We start from the raw sequence: 16,469 nt of genomic DNA, 5'->3' as shown, positions 1-16,469 counted from the left end.
CAAGTGGAGTTGGGAGAGCAAACTTACTAAATGCTTTAAAATCAGCAGTCTAAGGAATGTGGAAGATGTATTTCTGTATTTAGTCCCAGATGCTAAGAAATATAAGGCACTTACTTAACTTTGTGGCCCAGGGAGGATAGAACACTACTAACGTGACTAATACCATTGCAGCTGTTAAAGTGATCCACCCTGTCCCTAACCGTTGGGATAAAAATGAGTTTAACACTTCTGGATTGCTTTGTAAGTCTCTTTTTTTTGAGGGGGGTCATTATTTCACAGTAATGTGGGGGTGCCTCTAATATTTATGAAGGCACTTGCAGTCATGATGTCAAATTGATCAGAAGGTCTGCAGTTCAAATCCCCACAACAGAGTGAGCTCCCGTTGCTCGGTCCCTGCTCCTGCCCACCTAGCATTTCGGAAGCATGTCAAAGTGCAAGTAGATAAACAGGTACCACTCTGGCGGGAAAGTAAACGGCGTTTCTGTGCGCTGCTCTGGTTCACCAGAAGTGGCTTAGTCATGCTGGTCACATGACCCAGAAGCTGTCTGTGGACAAACGCCGGCTCCCTCAGCCTATAGAGCAAGATGAGCGCCGCAACGCCAGAGTCGTTCGCGACTGGACCTAATGGTCAGGGGCACCTTTACCTTTAAGGCTGCAATACTAATCTATTTACCCGTGAGTAGGCTCCATTGAATTCTGTAAGTCTTACTTCTGACTTAGACATGGTTCGGCTTACACTGTGAGTCCTGCTTAACTCAGTGGAACTGACATTTGAGTAGATATACCTAAGATGGTGCTGTGAATTTATCTCTCTTGGAAACTGTCATGGAATAGTGAGTGACGCTAAATTTTCAGTTATGTTTGCTCCAAACTAGGATTGTATATACAGTGGTACCTCGGGTTACAGACGCTTCAGGTTACAGACTCTGCTAACCCAGAAATAGTACCTCGGGTTAAGAACTTTGCTTAAGGATGAGGACAGAAATTGCGCGGTGGCAGCAGGAGGCCCCATTAGCTAAAGTGGTGCTTCAGGTTAAGAACAGTTTCAGGTTAAGAACGGACCTCCAGAACGAATGGATTACTTAACCTGAGGTACCACTGTAATATAAATGGAAGCCAGATGGACCAAATAATAGTTCCTTCAAGTGAGCCACTTGCTAAGATCTATCCCTCAAACATCCCTTTTCTGTCCAGATATATAATAGATCAGTAGGCTGGTAAAGTTTTGGACACATCTTCCAGACTGTCTTATATAATTCTGTGCTCCGTGACACCTACCAATGGATAGTTTCATGAACGGAAGCTATATGAAATATAGCTGACAAATAGATGACAAGCTTAAGTAATTTATTTCAGTTTCAACTAAACCCTGGAAAATCTTGTTCAACGAACAATTCAGAATTTGACAGCTGCCAACGTGGGTTAGTCTTTTCATTGTCTACTAAATATGCTTAACATATTGTTCTGATTTCTACAACACACTGTCCTTGCTGTGAAAAAGTTAGTAAATCAATACGCTTGCTTGACTGCCCTATCTGGGAATGTCTTTAGATGCATATAAAGAATATAAAACCTTTTTCATAACAACCAGTGTTATGAAAACAATGCAAGGTGATCATACAAGGCTTCATAAAGTACAGAACTTTGCTTCTGAGTAGTATGACAGTAGCTAAAGAGCATGTTACATCCTACAGTACAGATTGTCAGTTACTTTTCTTTTAGTTATTTACTTTTCTTTGCTTAACGGGGCTTCATCCTCAGTGATGCAGTTCTGATTAAGAAATGCTGCTGTCAGCTACTTTGATGTTGGAAATAAAAGTGCAGATAGGGTTCTTTAAAGAAAAAAGAGGGTGTAAGAAAAGCTCTGCTGGATTAGACTATCAGGGGTCAGCAAACTTTTTCAGCAGGGGGGCCGGTCCAGTGTCCTTCAGACCTTGTGGGGGGCTGGACTATATGGGGGGGTGAATGTATTCCTATACCCCACAAATAATCCAGAGATGCATTTTAAATAAAAGGGCACATTCTACTCATATAAAAATACACTGATTCCCAGACCGTCCACGGGCCGGATTTAGAAGGCGATTCGGCTGGATCCGTCCCCTGGGCCTTAGTTTGCCTACTCATGGACTAGTTCTTCATCCTGCTCTAAGAGTTCACAATCAATCGGCTATAGAAAGTCCTCAAGCAGCACATTAGGGCAATGGCCTTTTTCCCCTTTGTGGTCTCCCAGCAACTTGTGTTCAGTGAAATATTACCTCTGATCCTGAATGTAGCACTTCAATAGCCTTATTCTCCATGAATTTATATTGATTCCCTTTTAAAGCCATCTAAACTTGCGGCCGTCGCTTCATCTTATACCTGCTGTGTGTAAAGAAAGTGCTTCTTTTTAATCTGTCTTGAATATCCTACCATTCAGTTACATCAAATGGTACCCTATTATCAGCTTTCTTCACAACATGCATAATGTTATAAATAAATCTGTTATGCCTTTCCTTACTCATCCTTTTTTTTTTCTCTCAGCAAAAAAGCCCCCAAACATTTTAATTTTCCTTGGTTGCGTCAACTTCCCCAATCATTTTGGTCACAATTTGCTTTTGGTTTTAATTTATGTTGCTGAGCTTGTTCCTGTTGGAAAGTTGGGGTTTGTAAGAGGTGGTGTGGTTACTGCCCTGTCTTCCTTGCCCCCGTTGCTAAACTTGGGTGCTTCAACTTCTATTCTCCTTGCTAGTTTCCTCCAACTTCTGCTGCAGACAAGGAAGTCTGCAAGATATTTTGGAAACGTAATTGTTCAAAAAGTAGAAATGCCAGAAATATCCCTAGTAAGTTTGCAAGCAAAGTGGAGCAATGGGGGAAGGCACCAGCTGTTGGAAAGGAAACTGCTAAATATAGGAATGCTGGTTAGCGCTGTGCAAAATTTTGTGGGTGAGATGGAGGGATGTCGTTGGGGTGTGCAGGCAGGGGAGGGAGAAGGGCTGCAGCATTTCCGATGACTCAGCATAAGCAGAGTCATACTTGGGGAAATACCTTTGCAATACTAGGGCTATTGGTGCGGACAGAACAATTAACATGTCCAGAACTGCTCTGACAGATTCCCCTTAGCTTGCTGGAAATGCAAATCAGAATATCTTCTAGCTTCCCCATCCAGGCAGTGGGGTGAGAGAGAGGGAGGAACAGAAAAGCATGCAAGGCAAAGGCCTTCCACACCCACGGAAACTCACTCCTTGGTCAGGCTGTGTGTGTGTGTTCCCACTTTGCCATTGCTCAGCTTCTTCCCAAACAACTGAGCTGCAGGGGTTAAATCTCCCCAACTCAAACTGTACAGAAACAGCTGATTTAGGGCCAGGAGGGTAGTAGTTCTCCCACTCAGGGTGCTGAGCCGAGGGGTGTGTGTGCAAAATTGAGAAGATCCATACAGTGGTACCTCAGGTTAAGTACTTAATTCGTTCTGGAGGTCCGTTCTTAACCTGAAACTGTTCTTAACCTGAAGCACCACTTTAGCTAAGGGGGCCTCCTGTTGCCGCCATGCCGCCAGAGCATGATTTCTGTTCTCATCCTGAAGCAAAGTTCTTAACCTGAAGCACTATTTCTGGGTTAGCGGAGTCTGTATGTAACCTGAAGCGTATGTAACCCGAGGTACCACTGTAATTAAGAAGATGCATTTGGGGGGGGGGGCGCCAAATTTTGGCCTTACATAGGTCACTATATTACGAAAGATTATCCAATATGCCTCTGCCAATTTTCTTCTTTCCCTTTTATATGCTGTAAGTGCAGCAGTGCTAACTGTGGCACAGAGAACAACACCTCAGCCCAGTAAAGCAGAACTCAAGGCTACTTCGGGAGGAGAAAAGAAACACTAAAATAACTCTGCCAATTTTTTAATATTTCTTTTTGCTGGAGGAAAGAGAAGAAGTGGAGCTCTGCAAGTGTGGGAGCAGCACTTCTAATTCCTTGAACCAAAGATTGTATTAAATGCTTGACTGGGATTTACAAACATACCAGCTTTTCTTAGTACAATGATGAATGTGATATTTTGACCATTTGCAGCCCTTCTCCTTTTACCAGAGTTTACATCAGCATTTTTGCAATTTATTTTTTTAAAATGATTTTGTTGCTCACTTTTTCTTTTAACTTTCAGACCACTCGGGAATCGGTGTATTTGCTCTTATTCTCGTTTAGTAAAGCTTCTTTGCCACTTAGGGAGAAAAAACAACATTAAAATTGACATAACAGATTCTTAAACTCTATTGTAAGTGTTGTAATTCCCACAGGTGATTCAAAGGGTGTTTTCTCTTCACTCTTGACATTGGTATAAAGAAGATTAGCATGTGTAAATAGGTTATGAATTTCTCAGTACTCATTAAGGGCAATGATGATTTTCAGTTTTCACCACATTGTGGCTAAGATGTTAAAGGCACCTTCAAAATACCGACCCCACCCCACCCATATTCTGCCTGGAGGTAAAATTGAGAGTGGACCTCAGTGGTCCTTTATAATCCCTCCTTCGACTCATTCTGGAAAGAAAGTTACAGATCAGCTGGAAGGTTCTGTGTTTTGTTTAAATACAGGCATCCTGTGTTTGTTTATGTGTGTTACTTTCTTCCCACCCACCCCCATGGAGGGAGCATAAAACAAGATGCACACTTTTCATCTTGGAGAGCCAGGTAATATCTGAACAAGTGCTAAAAACTAATTACTTTGGAGAATAAATCCAAGCCACCACTAACTTTGTCTCAAAACAAACTCTGTTATGCGAGATGTAGACCTTAGTTGTCAGCAGTTGCAGTGCTGATATGGATCATTTAACAAGTTTCTGACCGAGTAATTGTTGTATTGTGGCACCTTTTTTATTGAGATATGATTTCTCAGAGTAAGTTATATTGCTCAGCGTGGCAGGGGGCGAAAGCTGACTCCAGGAGTTTTACCACTAAACAATATAACTTGCGTAATTTTCCGTAGCGATAGCTATCCTCTGAACAATGTGAAGGAAAATTGTGAATAATGAACTGAGAAACTATGAGCAAACAGTATAAGAAGCCATTCCTGATTTAGGACTTCTTTCCAAAGATGACATTTTGGAAGGAGTTTATAGATCTTACTCACTTCAACGTAATGTGTAAAATTACAACACAATGATCATCACAGTCTCTCAGAAAAAATACTTTTTTCCTACCAGACAACCTTAGGACCAGAACTCTGTGGAGCTGACCTGGTTTTCAGCTGGCAAGGCTGTGGTTCAGATATTCAGTATCAGAGGTGGTGTCATTGGGGGTCAGTCAGCAGATTTCAGAAGAAAACAAAATGTGAATTCAGCTGGCTTTCCATAATAGAAGGTTTTACATAAGTGCTTGACAATGACTTACCATTGGGCTTTTTAGAGAGTGCAAGTTTAAACAGGCAGACCTGGATGGAGTCCGCTTAAACATATAACTATCTGAACTTTGAGAAGCCTACATAATACAGTTGTTTACACTGGTGATTTCTGGATATTTCAAGCACTTAGTGTACAAGGAAAGAGAGAGAATCTGGCAGTGAGGTTTCATTTGTTGTGTCTTAGATCTAGAAAAGTAGGATTTGACTCATGGGAGCTGGTATGGTACAGAACGATTGTACAATTAGAAAAGTTTTGACAAATATTTAATACTAGCAGTTACTGAGTGCCCAGTGCTGCCAGGGTAGTCTTAGAAGCCTCAAAGTTGTGATTTTTAAAGAGATAATATAATATAATTTGTGAATTTTGACCTGTCAGGTAATGTGTTTTTATCTTGTATTTTATTCTGTGAACCACCCTGAGATTTCGTGATGAAGGGCAGTATAATAAATTGAATAAATGACAATAGTAGTAGTAATGTCAAAAATCAGGTCAAGTTACAGACAGGTAATGCTCAGTCTACCATCTTGATTCAGAATGGCACCTGGCACTCCTCATCTCAGTTCATGCCAAATTTGGCAGCTGAACCTATGCCAGAAAACAGGTGAAGTCATGCCAAAGTGACATTTCACTCCACACTATTGATTCAGCATGGTGCCTGGCGTCCATATGACATTGAAGTCCACCACCCATGCCTCGGAAATCCCTATGCTGAGTTTAGTGATGATACCCTGACAGTCACCCAGACACAGAGACCACAAACAGACCAAACATTTCCCAACATATATTGTATATATAGTTAGATGCCAATTTAAAGGCCACTAGGGAAGAAGGTGCCAGGGCCTTTAATTACCACACTTTGAATGTTTTATTGAAGTCAAGGAACAGGATAGATCTAGAAACCTATCTTAGATATTTAAGAAGTCAGTACTTGGGCTACTGCACAGTATTCCTGGATTGGTCATCTTGAACAGGAGCACCCATAAAACGTTTTCTGAAGCATCCAAGTGACCTATGCAGATCAAAGCTTCAAGAAAAATACAATTATCAAAAAGTGATTTGCAAAACTAAAATGTTTTTCTTTTCTAGAAAACTTAAGCATGGGGTATTTCGTATAGACGTTTTTGAATGAAGATGGAGCTACATAAGGCAAGAGTGGCAACCCTGTGTGGAGTGCTGATATAACTTACTGGTTATATTTTGTGTCAATAAAGTGTACATCTTTCTGCCAATGACATGTAGTGGGACACATGATCAAGTGTACTAACTTATGATAATAGGAATACCGTTTTTGGTGGTGACGGTGTATTCTGTTCTTAGTCTCTCCTGAAAGGAGAGTCTTTTTGGATGGGCAGATGTTGGTATTTTGGAACGCTTTCAACATAGTTACTTCCTATGACAACAAGTGAGCCATAAAGGGACTGTGCATATTAGTTCCATGTGTACATTTTCAAATAGTCTAAATTGTGGAACAGTGACTCTTAAGCGTGTCCTTTCCAAAAACCATTAAACAGCTGCAGAAATGTAAATTCTCAGTTAAAGTACTTCCTTTTGAATGCTCCTCTGCGATTCATTATAGGCCTTAGTAGACTATGACTCTCTCTTCTGGTATGGAAGCGTTGAGCTTCATTCTGTTTGAAAGCTGAAGTTAAATATCTGCTAGGGCTCATCATCATAGCCCAAGTGACTTAATAATAATAAATGCAACATTAATTAACAAGTCATACAATTTATAGTTTTATTGTTAGGAATAAGTGTTATATTAGCTGGGGAGGTGCTATGCTCTAACTCTGGCAATAGCAGACAAGTATAATTAACCATAGCAATATTTTCCACAATTTTCTCTCTCTGTCTCTCTCTCTCCCCCCCCCCATCCTCTCTTTGGTACTCATCAAAGACACCCTTCACATGCCTCATGCTGATTTAAGATTCTTGGAAAACAGATACTTCAGTCACTATGTGTTGTCAGTTAGTCAACTGCCCATTGCTGTTTGTTCCAGCACTCAGAATGTATTGCAGGTGAATAGACCACTTCTTCAGTGCTTATTTAACTTAGTTCCCAAAGGAACATGATTGTCTTTTAAGTCTTAAATTCCTTAGGGATTAATGTTGGGGGTGACCTAAAAAAGGGGGCCAAAAGCCACCCTCAAAGGTTATCAGACATCCAGGATCATAAATACTCTGCAGGTGTACATATCCCTGTCATTCTTTATAAGTCCTTTCTTTTACCTGTGACAACTGAGGTACACAATGGAAAAGATTAAAAGGATCAGGCCTAGTGGGTTAGATAGATCTAGTTGGATAAGAGTTAGAATTAGATAAATCCAATGAGAAATTCTTCCAGAAATAAAATATCCAAGCTTGAGTTCCTAACTGTCTTGGGTTCAGCCTCATTATTAGGTTCTATGGAGAGTGGTAAATACATATATTGTGTGCACCTTGGCCTAACCACCATCTTAGGGATGTGTACAAACAGGTTACCACTGCATATATTTTTATATTATTGTAATACGATGGTTATACTTGGTCCCTGTTCATTACCTTGCTGCATTATTTTTTTTGTATCAAGTGAAGGTTGAGATCCTTTTTGAAGGCAGCACTACATATTATACATCATAGCAACCTTACATTGACTTACAAGAACATGAATCGTGGCAGCAAGATCATCCTTATTCATAATAGGGTGCAGTTGGTGCACCAGATGATGTTGGCGGAAGCTACAGATACCACTTGGGTAGACAAAGATTGATCACCACCACCATAAAGGGAAAATGCAGCATTGTTCAGCACAGGCTGAACTCCTACATCCTGGTTAAGAAAAACAAAAACAAAAAGCCTTGCACTTACAGTACTTCCTTTTGAAACCCACAGAGAAGCTCTTAATATTCAATTTTCATATATGATGGCCCTGTGGTTCCCCCTGATAGTTTGAGAACCTCTAGTCTTCCTACATGCATTAAAGCAATACTCTGCACTTGCAGTTGCAAAATATACCAATCCCTGTTGACTTTGCTTTTATATTCTATTTCACTTTGTGGTTGTAATATTGATAATGGGTACAGTATATTCTACTTTGCCATGCTTATTTCCTACGCAGTAGAAAACTTTGTGATAAGATGCCACCTTCTTCTGCTCAATGGTAATGAATGCCATGTTTGGCTGTAGGAATTCTAAAAGATGTTTTCTATTGCATTGTCTCAACTCTAATATGTGTATACCCAGTCCTCCTTCAGTCTAATCTGGTGGTGGCCAACCTGTGGTCCTCAAGATGCTGCTGGACTTCAATTCCCATCAGCCCCAGCTGCATGGCCAACGGTCAAGGTTAATGGGAGCTGTAGTGAGGCAGCATCTAGAAGACCACAGGTGAGATGCTCCTGGTCTAATATCTCTAATCACAGGGGAACATGGAATCTGTTTGGGGATAAAACTGAACACCAGTTCTGAGAGTAGGAAGTGGACCCTAACAAATGACAAAGCCACTATACATATTTCATCTTGTGATAATATTACCTCAATAGTTACCTTGGGCATGGTGCAGTGTAGATTGATCTTTGCTTTGCTGCCAAGTGAGCCTGGTGACTTCAGCTTCTAACAAAAAGAATGTAAGAGGAGCAGTGCTGGATCAGACCAAACAGCTATCTGGGCCAGCATCCTCTTTCTCACAGTGGCTAACAAGTTGCCTCTGGAGAGCCCCAAAGCAGAACTTGAGGGCAACAACCCTCTTCTGTTGTCCCCCAACAACTGGTATTCAGAGGCAAAGTCATGAGATGAGAATTCTCCTGGGTTCTGAGAGTGACAAGGTATGAGATTTTACTCCATTAATCAAATTTGTCTTGATCAAGTTGCGCTTTGGGATCTAGTGGCAGAAAATTAATTGCTTACATTGCCTCTCTCTCCCCCCCCCCAAAAAAAAATTGCTTGAGTTCTGTTTATGAGGAAATCTAGCAATGTTTTTAAAAACGGCACTTGACTAGTTTTCCAAAGACCTGGCAGCTTGTCAGAACAGTGAACTAAAAAGTCCAAACTAGGACAGCAAAAGCATTGTTCTTGTGTTCACGGCAGGAAGCTTGTTCTAATGTCTCTGACTGTTGGTTCAGTTCCAGAGCACCTTATTGGAGTTTCAGTGCAAGGGTGAAATAGTCAAAGCAAATGGATAAAGCAGAACAAAATGGAGAATAGCCAGATTCTAGTAACTATTAACTTAACGAAATGCATTATGATGAATGGATGAGATAGTTATTTCAAAGCTGTACGTGCGATGTTACACCTTCCCCTACCCAAACGTTGCCTTGCGTACTTCCCAGCGCATACTTGGACTCGAGATTTAAGATCCATAGTGATGTTCTAGTACCGTATCACACAGCACAGATAAGGCTGTTGTCCAAGAATGGAAGGCGCTCTAGCAAAAATATGGCCATATTTCAAGCTAGGTTTTTACTTACATTGTGTGATGCAGATGTATCACATCTCTGTGTGGTTGAGGCCATGGATTTACGGAGATGCTCTGTTGTTGTTCTTCCCCCACCCCCAAAATGCTTCATCGTTTGCAAAGAACAAGGTTCCTGGATTATTAAGGTCTTCAAGTTAGAAATGCTTAATATTATTGAAGAGTAGAGGACTACAGTGGCCAAGCTGGTCTTTAAGGATCCAGTGTTTTGAGTTTGTCAGCAGCACATCTTCACATTCCTTCTCATTGATGTAGTGTTCGTCTACATACTTGGGTTGCAATGAAGAAGTAGATGAATTATAATGTGGTTGGGATGTAATATATGGCAATATTTACCCAGTATGCTGGATATGACTAAGAGGATAATAATAGAAACCTGATAGCCTTCATTCTTTTTAAGGCTGAGTTTTGGCTTCCATTTGCTGCCTCATATCGCTTTACCATCTACCATTGCCATTAATTTTTATGTATCGTCTAATCTTCAGGTGTTATATATATATTCTCAAATATATTGCATGTAATGTAAAATGGCTTTAATGGCAGTCTGAGACTATGAGCATGTTTTGAATATCAAACAGTTAATTACTAGGTTTGTTGAACATTAAAGCTAAATTTGCAGTTGAAGCAATCATCTTAAACAAGGCAAACTAATAAAGATGAAATCAGCCTGAAGCGCAAGTTTCAATTATGGGCATGCTTTTAGAACTAAGCCTCTTGGCGATCATGAACAGTTCAAGTGTAGTTTTTGTGTACTGAAGCGTTGAGGTTTCCCTTTGTCTCATCTTCCTCTTCTCTGTGGCCCAAACAGTAGCTGCAGAGCCTTGGTTTATTTACTTCATGTGTACAGTTTGCTCCTCTCTGTTGAGCCCACTCAGCTTCACCACACTGTGGCGTATATATTGAGGCACATTGAGGCCAGGAGATAAGCATAAGTAGAGTTGGAGGGAGGCGACAGCCACAACTCTGCCACAACTGTAGGGCCTGGGTGTTTTTTCTAAAGTGGGGGGACACGGGTAAGAAGGAGCTATCTGCCAAAGTGAACTCCACCACCATTACTAAGGAGAGAATCCAGTAGGGACTTCGTCTGAGCTCAGAAAGCACTACAACAGTGTTTCCCAAACTTGGGTCTCCAGCTGTTTTTTGGACTACAACTCCCATCATCCCTAGCTAGCAAGATCAGTGGTTAGGGGTGATGGGAATTGTAGTCCAAAAACAGCTGGAAACCCAGGTTTGGGGAACACCGCAATAGAAGCTTCCTTCATGCTCAGCTATCTGAATCCTAGAGTATATTTCAAATGTGTACTATAATCTGTAGTAATTCTATGTAATATATACCGGTAGATATGTAAGTGCTGTGTGAGAGAATTCAGCAGCCAGGTTGCTCACTTGGGTGAGAAGGTTTGAGCCCATATAATGCCCATCCTGGCCTGACTGCACTGGCTGCCAATTAGTTTCTGGGCCTGGTTAAAATGCCACCTGCTCCCCTATAAAGCCTAAAATGGCTCGGGGCCGCAATACCTCAAGGACCACCTCTCCCCATATAAACAGACCTGGACCCTGCAATCATCATCTGAGGCCCTTCTTCATGTGCCTCCTTCATGAGAGGCCCAGGAGGTAGCATTTTCTGTGGTGGCTCCTCACTTGTGGAATGCTCACCCCAGAGAGGCCCGCCTGGTGCCTTTGTAACGTATCTTTAGGTGCCAGGCAAAAACACTCCTCTTCTCCCAGGCCTTTGGCTAATTAAACAATCTATGGTCTTTAAAACTGTGTTGGGGGTGGGTTGTTTTTGTTTCTAAGTATGTTACATATTTTTGTGTTTTTATTTTGTAAACTGCCCTATTATCTTTGGATGAAGGGCAGTATAGAAAATTGATCAATAAATAGAATAAAATAAATAGATACACTTGGTACAGAAACCTCCAGTGACTATGTAGGATGGACATTGAGTTGCTGAACTAGAGATGAGAATTTGGTCCCTAGCAAGGGGGTGGGAAGAATATGGCTTTTCCAGGGAACAGGGGAGCTAAGTCACCAGCAAAAGAGTAACAGAGCCTGGGATTCAAATACATACTGCAAGCTCCACAGTTCAGCTCCTTAAATGTTGACCCCCGACCCCAGCTGGACCTCGTTTTCAAAAGATGCTGTCAAAGATACACTGTCAGTTTCATTCAGCAGGACAGCTCTTATGATTGTGTCTTTCTAAAAACAAAAAAGCACCTTCTGTATTGAAGTACTGTATCCTAGTATCTGTTTTCTTTGTGTGATTATGTTTATATTTTCAATTCACTAAATGTGTAGAAGACAGAACGTAGTATCTGAAAACTGTGTGTGTGTGTGTGTTCTTGTTTAATTTAGATTTTTTCCCTGGCTTGTGTTTTACAGGATCAGTTCGACAATTTAGACAAGCACACACAGTGGGGCATTGACTTCCTGGAAAAATATGCAAAATTCGTTAAAGAAAGGATAGAGATTGAACAGAATTATGCAAAGCAATTGAGGTAAGCTTTATTTTACAAGTTCCATTTTCCTTCAAACTTTTATTACCTTTTAAACTGTTCTGGTGTTTTGTTTTTTTCATTTCCTAATTATATTTTTAGTTAAAAGTAGTTCCCGTACTGTAGGAGAAATCGAATATGCAAGTATTGTTGTCCTGGAAGAATAGCCATACTTGATCCACGTAGCTAAAATCACTTTTTCTTTTCCATCTGAATTGGTTACTCCTTACTACAGATTCACGGGCAACATGGTTTTTTATCCCTCTGTTGCGGCAAAAGCGGAGACATGTTTGCATTCAGCACAAGCAAACACAAGCTTGCACGTAGCATAGCATGCTTTGCAAAGCAAGCAAGGCAGAGATGGACTGTCTTGATCAATCTGCATTGAATGGAGGAACCCCTTAACTGTGTTACACTGAGGACTGGCGCTGTGGCTCACATTTCTTCCATTATGGTTGCTATGGGGAAAGGTGCTTGAAAAACCTCTGAATTAAAATTCGAGCGCTCCCTTATTTTCTTTTAAGGCTGTAAAGCTTATCTGTGTGTAAAGGCGTAAATATACTCACATCCAGAATTGCTTTGCTGCATCCACTGCAGCTGCTTTGTGTTGCTGAAGAGGCAAGCTGTGTTTTTTTTGTGCTTCCGTCAGCATGTGGTGCAAACATCAAAGAAACCTCAGCATTTTCCTCTACTATCTTCATTTTCATTTGTGGGTAGGCACCACTGGCCACCTTTGGAAAGTAAGGGGAAATCCTGTTGCTCTAGTTTTTCTAGCCAGTTCCCCTTGGAACTGGGAACTGTAGACATGTTTCTCCTGGGGCTTTTGGGTGAGTTGTAAGAGGCACCGAGCAATGACCTTACTCTGGAAGAAACCCTTCTGCAGTACTGCATGGAGACATCCTCCCCCTGAGTCAAAACAGTAGTGCTGAAGACTTCTGTTAGTTTTATGTAGAAGCATAGAAGGTTGGCAGGGAATTTTGTAATAGATTCTGGAGACCCAGTCCTTTAATATGCACAGCAAAGCATAGAACAGGGGTCAGCAAGGTTTACCTTGCCTGGGCCGGTTCACTCCAGTGGAGATCCCTCGGTCGGTCGGATCGCGCGTGCGCCCATGATTTTCTGCGTAGACACGATTTCCAGCGTCTGTGCAGATGTGATTTCCTGCACCACGAAAGCAAGTTCCCGCAACGCGCTGCACCAGTTTAGCGCAGTGGGTGGTTCGGTTCAGGGGCGGCTCGTGGGCTGGTTAAACAACCCCTGTGGGCTGCTTGTGGCCAATGGGCCTTAGGCTGCCGACCCCTGGCATAGAATCAAATTATTTGACCCATTGAAATGAATGAACAACATAGTAATATTGATTAATTTCAGTCTGCTCCACGAAAAAGAATGAGTTGACTACTACCTATCATGTCTTAGCAAACGAAGCTTCAATATTTTTTTCTTGTTCTGACACCTGCAGAGGCTGTATCTGTATTATCAGAATTGCAGGAAAAATAAATGTAGGGCTGCATAATAAAGTGTGTGCACTGCTTTTCTTTACCAGTTTATTGAGCGGCCTTTTGGCTGTGAACTTTTCCACATGGAACTTAGCCGATATATTTTAAGCCTCTTTTCCATGAACTGTGTAAACAAGTAATCTGCTTACATGTATTATTTTCTGTGCGGGGGTCCATAGGTAAAAAGCGACAACTGTTTTAAGTGTATGCGTATCTTAATCTTCGGTGTTAACTGGTCTACTATATATGCATTTTTTAAAAGACTTCACCTATCAGCTTTCAAGCAACCTGGGCTTGTAGTTTCTTCTGAAATGGTAGTAATTTGGGATGTATGCCGATGTGCTCTATTTTTACTTCAATCTTGTCTTAGAAGCTAGTAAATGGGGAACATTCATGAATCTCAGAAAGTTCTGGATCTGAGCCTCAGTTGCTCTTACCTTCTCTGTCTGCATTCAGTTGCAAACAGGACCTGAGCCCATTGTGGAGTTTTTGTTTTTGTTTTTGTTTTGCAATTATCCATTCTAATCCTAGATACATAAGGATACATCAAGTTATCAGCTGTTGTTTATGATTAAAGTAGCCAATGTTGATTTAAAAGGGGAAACAGTTTGTTCTGTTTACTTCCTCTCTTGACTACAGCTAAGTGTTCTAAAGGCCAACTTACTTTCTTCTTATAAGCAACTGTTGTTGTTCTTTTCACATTAATACTCATGTCCTGAGTGCAGCTTCGTTGAGCTGTATATATAAACGCTCATCTTCATAATAACCGAGTGGCTAGGAGACAAAAGTTTTGCGAATTTGCCTGACATTTTCTCTCTGAAGAAATGAGTAATGTGTATTCCATACTCTAGATTTCCAGTCAAGGACAATTCCGTTGTAACACGATACAGCAAGGTATCTAGAGGGAATTCCTTGATTTGGAAGCTGAAGAAAGTTGCTTAAATGGCTTGATTATCTTCTGCAGTGGGAAACTATGTAATTGTCCACAGCCAAATGAAGATTTAGTTACCTAAATGACTATATTTAGAAACTTGGCAAGCTGTCTGGATGCTCTACTAGTTTGAATTCTAAATTGGAAACAAATGGTCACGATGTGGGCCCTTGTTTCTGAAGGCTGTTCTTCTTTAATTGAAATTGAAAACATAAGATGTTGATTATTATCCAAATGTAGATGTGGCAGACTTTCCTTGAACAACTGTGCAAATGGACTCTTATTCAAAAGAGTTTCTGTGCTGAAAGTTATTCCTCCCCATTATTATTTACAAAAGTTTTTATCGGAGGTAGAATGCCTTTGTTTCATGAACAGAATGCTGCAGCTAGCCTGGTGACTGGGAGCAGCCTCGGGGACCATATAACTGGTCCTAAAGGATCTTCACTGGCTCCCAGTACATTTCCAAGCATAATTTAAAGTGCTGGTGCTGACCTTTAAAACCCAAATGGCCTTGGCCAAGTGTACCTGAAGGAGTGGCTCCATCCTCATTGTTCACTGAGGTGAGGTCCTCTTCTGAGGGTCTTCTGGCGGTTTCCTCACTGCAAGAGGTGAAGTTACAGGGAACCAGGCAGAGGGCCTTCACGGCAAGTGGCGCCCTCCCTGTGGAACGCTCTTCCTTCAGGTGTCAAGGAGATAAAGAACTACACAACTTTTAGAAGACATCTGAAGGCAGCCCTGTATCAGGAAGATCTTAATGTTTGACCTTTTACTATGCTTTTATATGTGCTGTAAGTCACCCAGAGTGGCTGGGGAAACCCAGCCAGATGGGCCGGGTGTTGTTGTTTAGTCGTTTAGTCGTAACCGACTATTCATGACCCCATGGACCAGAGCATGCCAGGCACTCTTGTCTTCCATTGCCTCCCGCAGTTTGGTCAAACTCATGCTGGTAGTTTCAAGAACACTGTCCAACCATCTCGTCCTCTGTCGTCCCCTTCTCCTTGTGCCCTCCATCTTTCCCAACATCAGGGTCTTTTCCAGGGAGTCTTCACTTCTCATGAGGTGGCCAAACTATTGGAGCTTCAGCTTCATGATCTGTCCTTCCAGTGAGCACTCAGGGCTGATTTCCTTCAGAAATGGGCTGGGTATAAATAATAAAATTATTACTATTATTATTATCATTATTACATGCAGTGCGCAATCCAGCCAGAGTTGGTTCTGAAGACCCGTTGATTTCACTGAGAAAGTTAAGCAAGTGTTTAAATTTCTTCCAGTGAAACCTAATTAAATACAGTGGCAGTAGCAAATTCTTTTTTCCATGGAGCATTCTGGGAGCTAAGGCAGGGCACCACTGTGAAAAAGGCCCTATTTTTAGTCACCATTCAGCTATGAAATGGTGCGTCTGATTCATTACTATGTAACAGTACAAAGTGAAATCCACTAATTAGCGTTACTTTTCTTTTGTGAATGCAGTAGATAACAATAGTACTAGAGCTCTGATCGTAACCATTTAAATTAGATTTGTGACCATCACAAACTAGAAATCTTGGGTGAGAGTTCCATATGAAGTTGAATCTGAGCAAGCGAAAATAGTACAGCTTCTATCCGAATTATTTTTTTTTTAAGTGTTCAAATCAAAAGATTCCAGGGCAATTTACAACATTAAGAAGACGTTTTACAGAGCATAATACTAAAAACATAATAAAAACCATAATACAAAAATAATAATAAAATA

At 41.1% G+C, this 16,469-nt stretch overlaps 1 protein-coding gene across 3 annotated transcripts in view; it reads left to right on the top strand.

The window, feature by feature from the left end:
* Window positions 1-16,469, top strand: part of FNBP1L (formin binding protein 1 like) — a 73,707-nt gene that overhangs the window by 15,956 nt on the left and 41,282 nt on the right. For all 3 annotated transcript variants that reach the window (XM_081916056.1, XM_081916058.1, XM_081916055.1), the window contains exon 2: window positions 12,198-12,313. In XM_081916056.1, the coding sequence (XP_081772182.1) occupies window positions 12,198-12,313 (116 nt within the window). The remainder of the gene's footprint in view (window positions 1-12,197; window positions 12,314-16,469) is intronic.

This window comes from Podarcis melisellensis, assembly GCF_964234715.1.
Source record: "Podarcis melisellensis genome assembly, chromosome: 6".
NCBI lineage: Eukaryota > Metazoa > Chordata > Lepidosauria > Squamata > Lacertidae > Podarcis > Podarcis melisellensis.
This window is presented reverse-complemented; position numbering and strand designations above follow the sequence as displayed.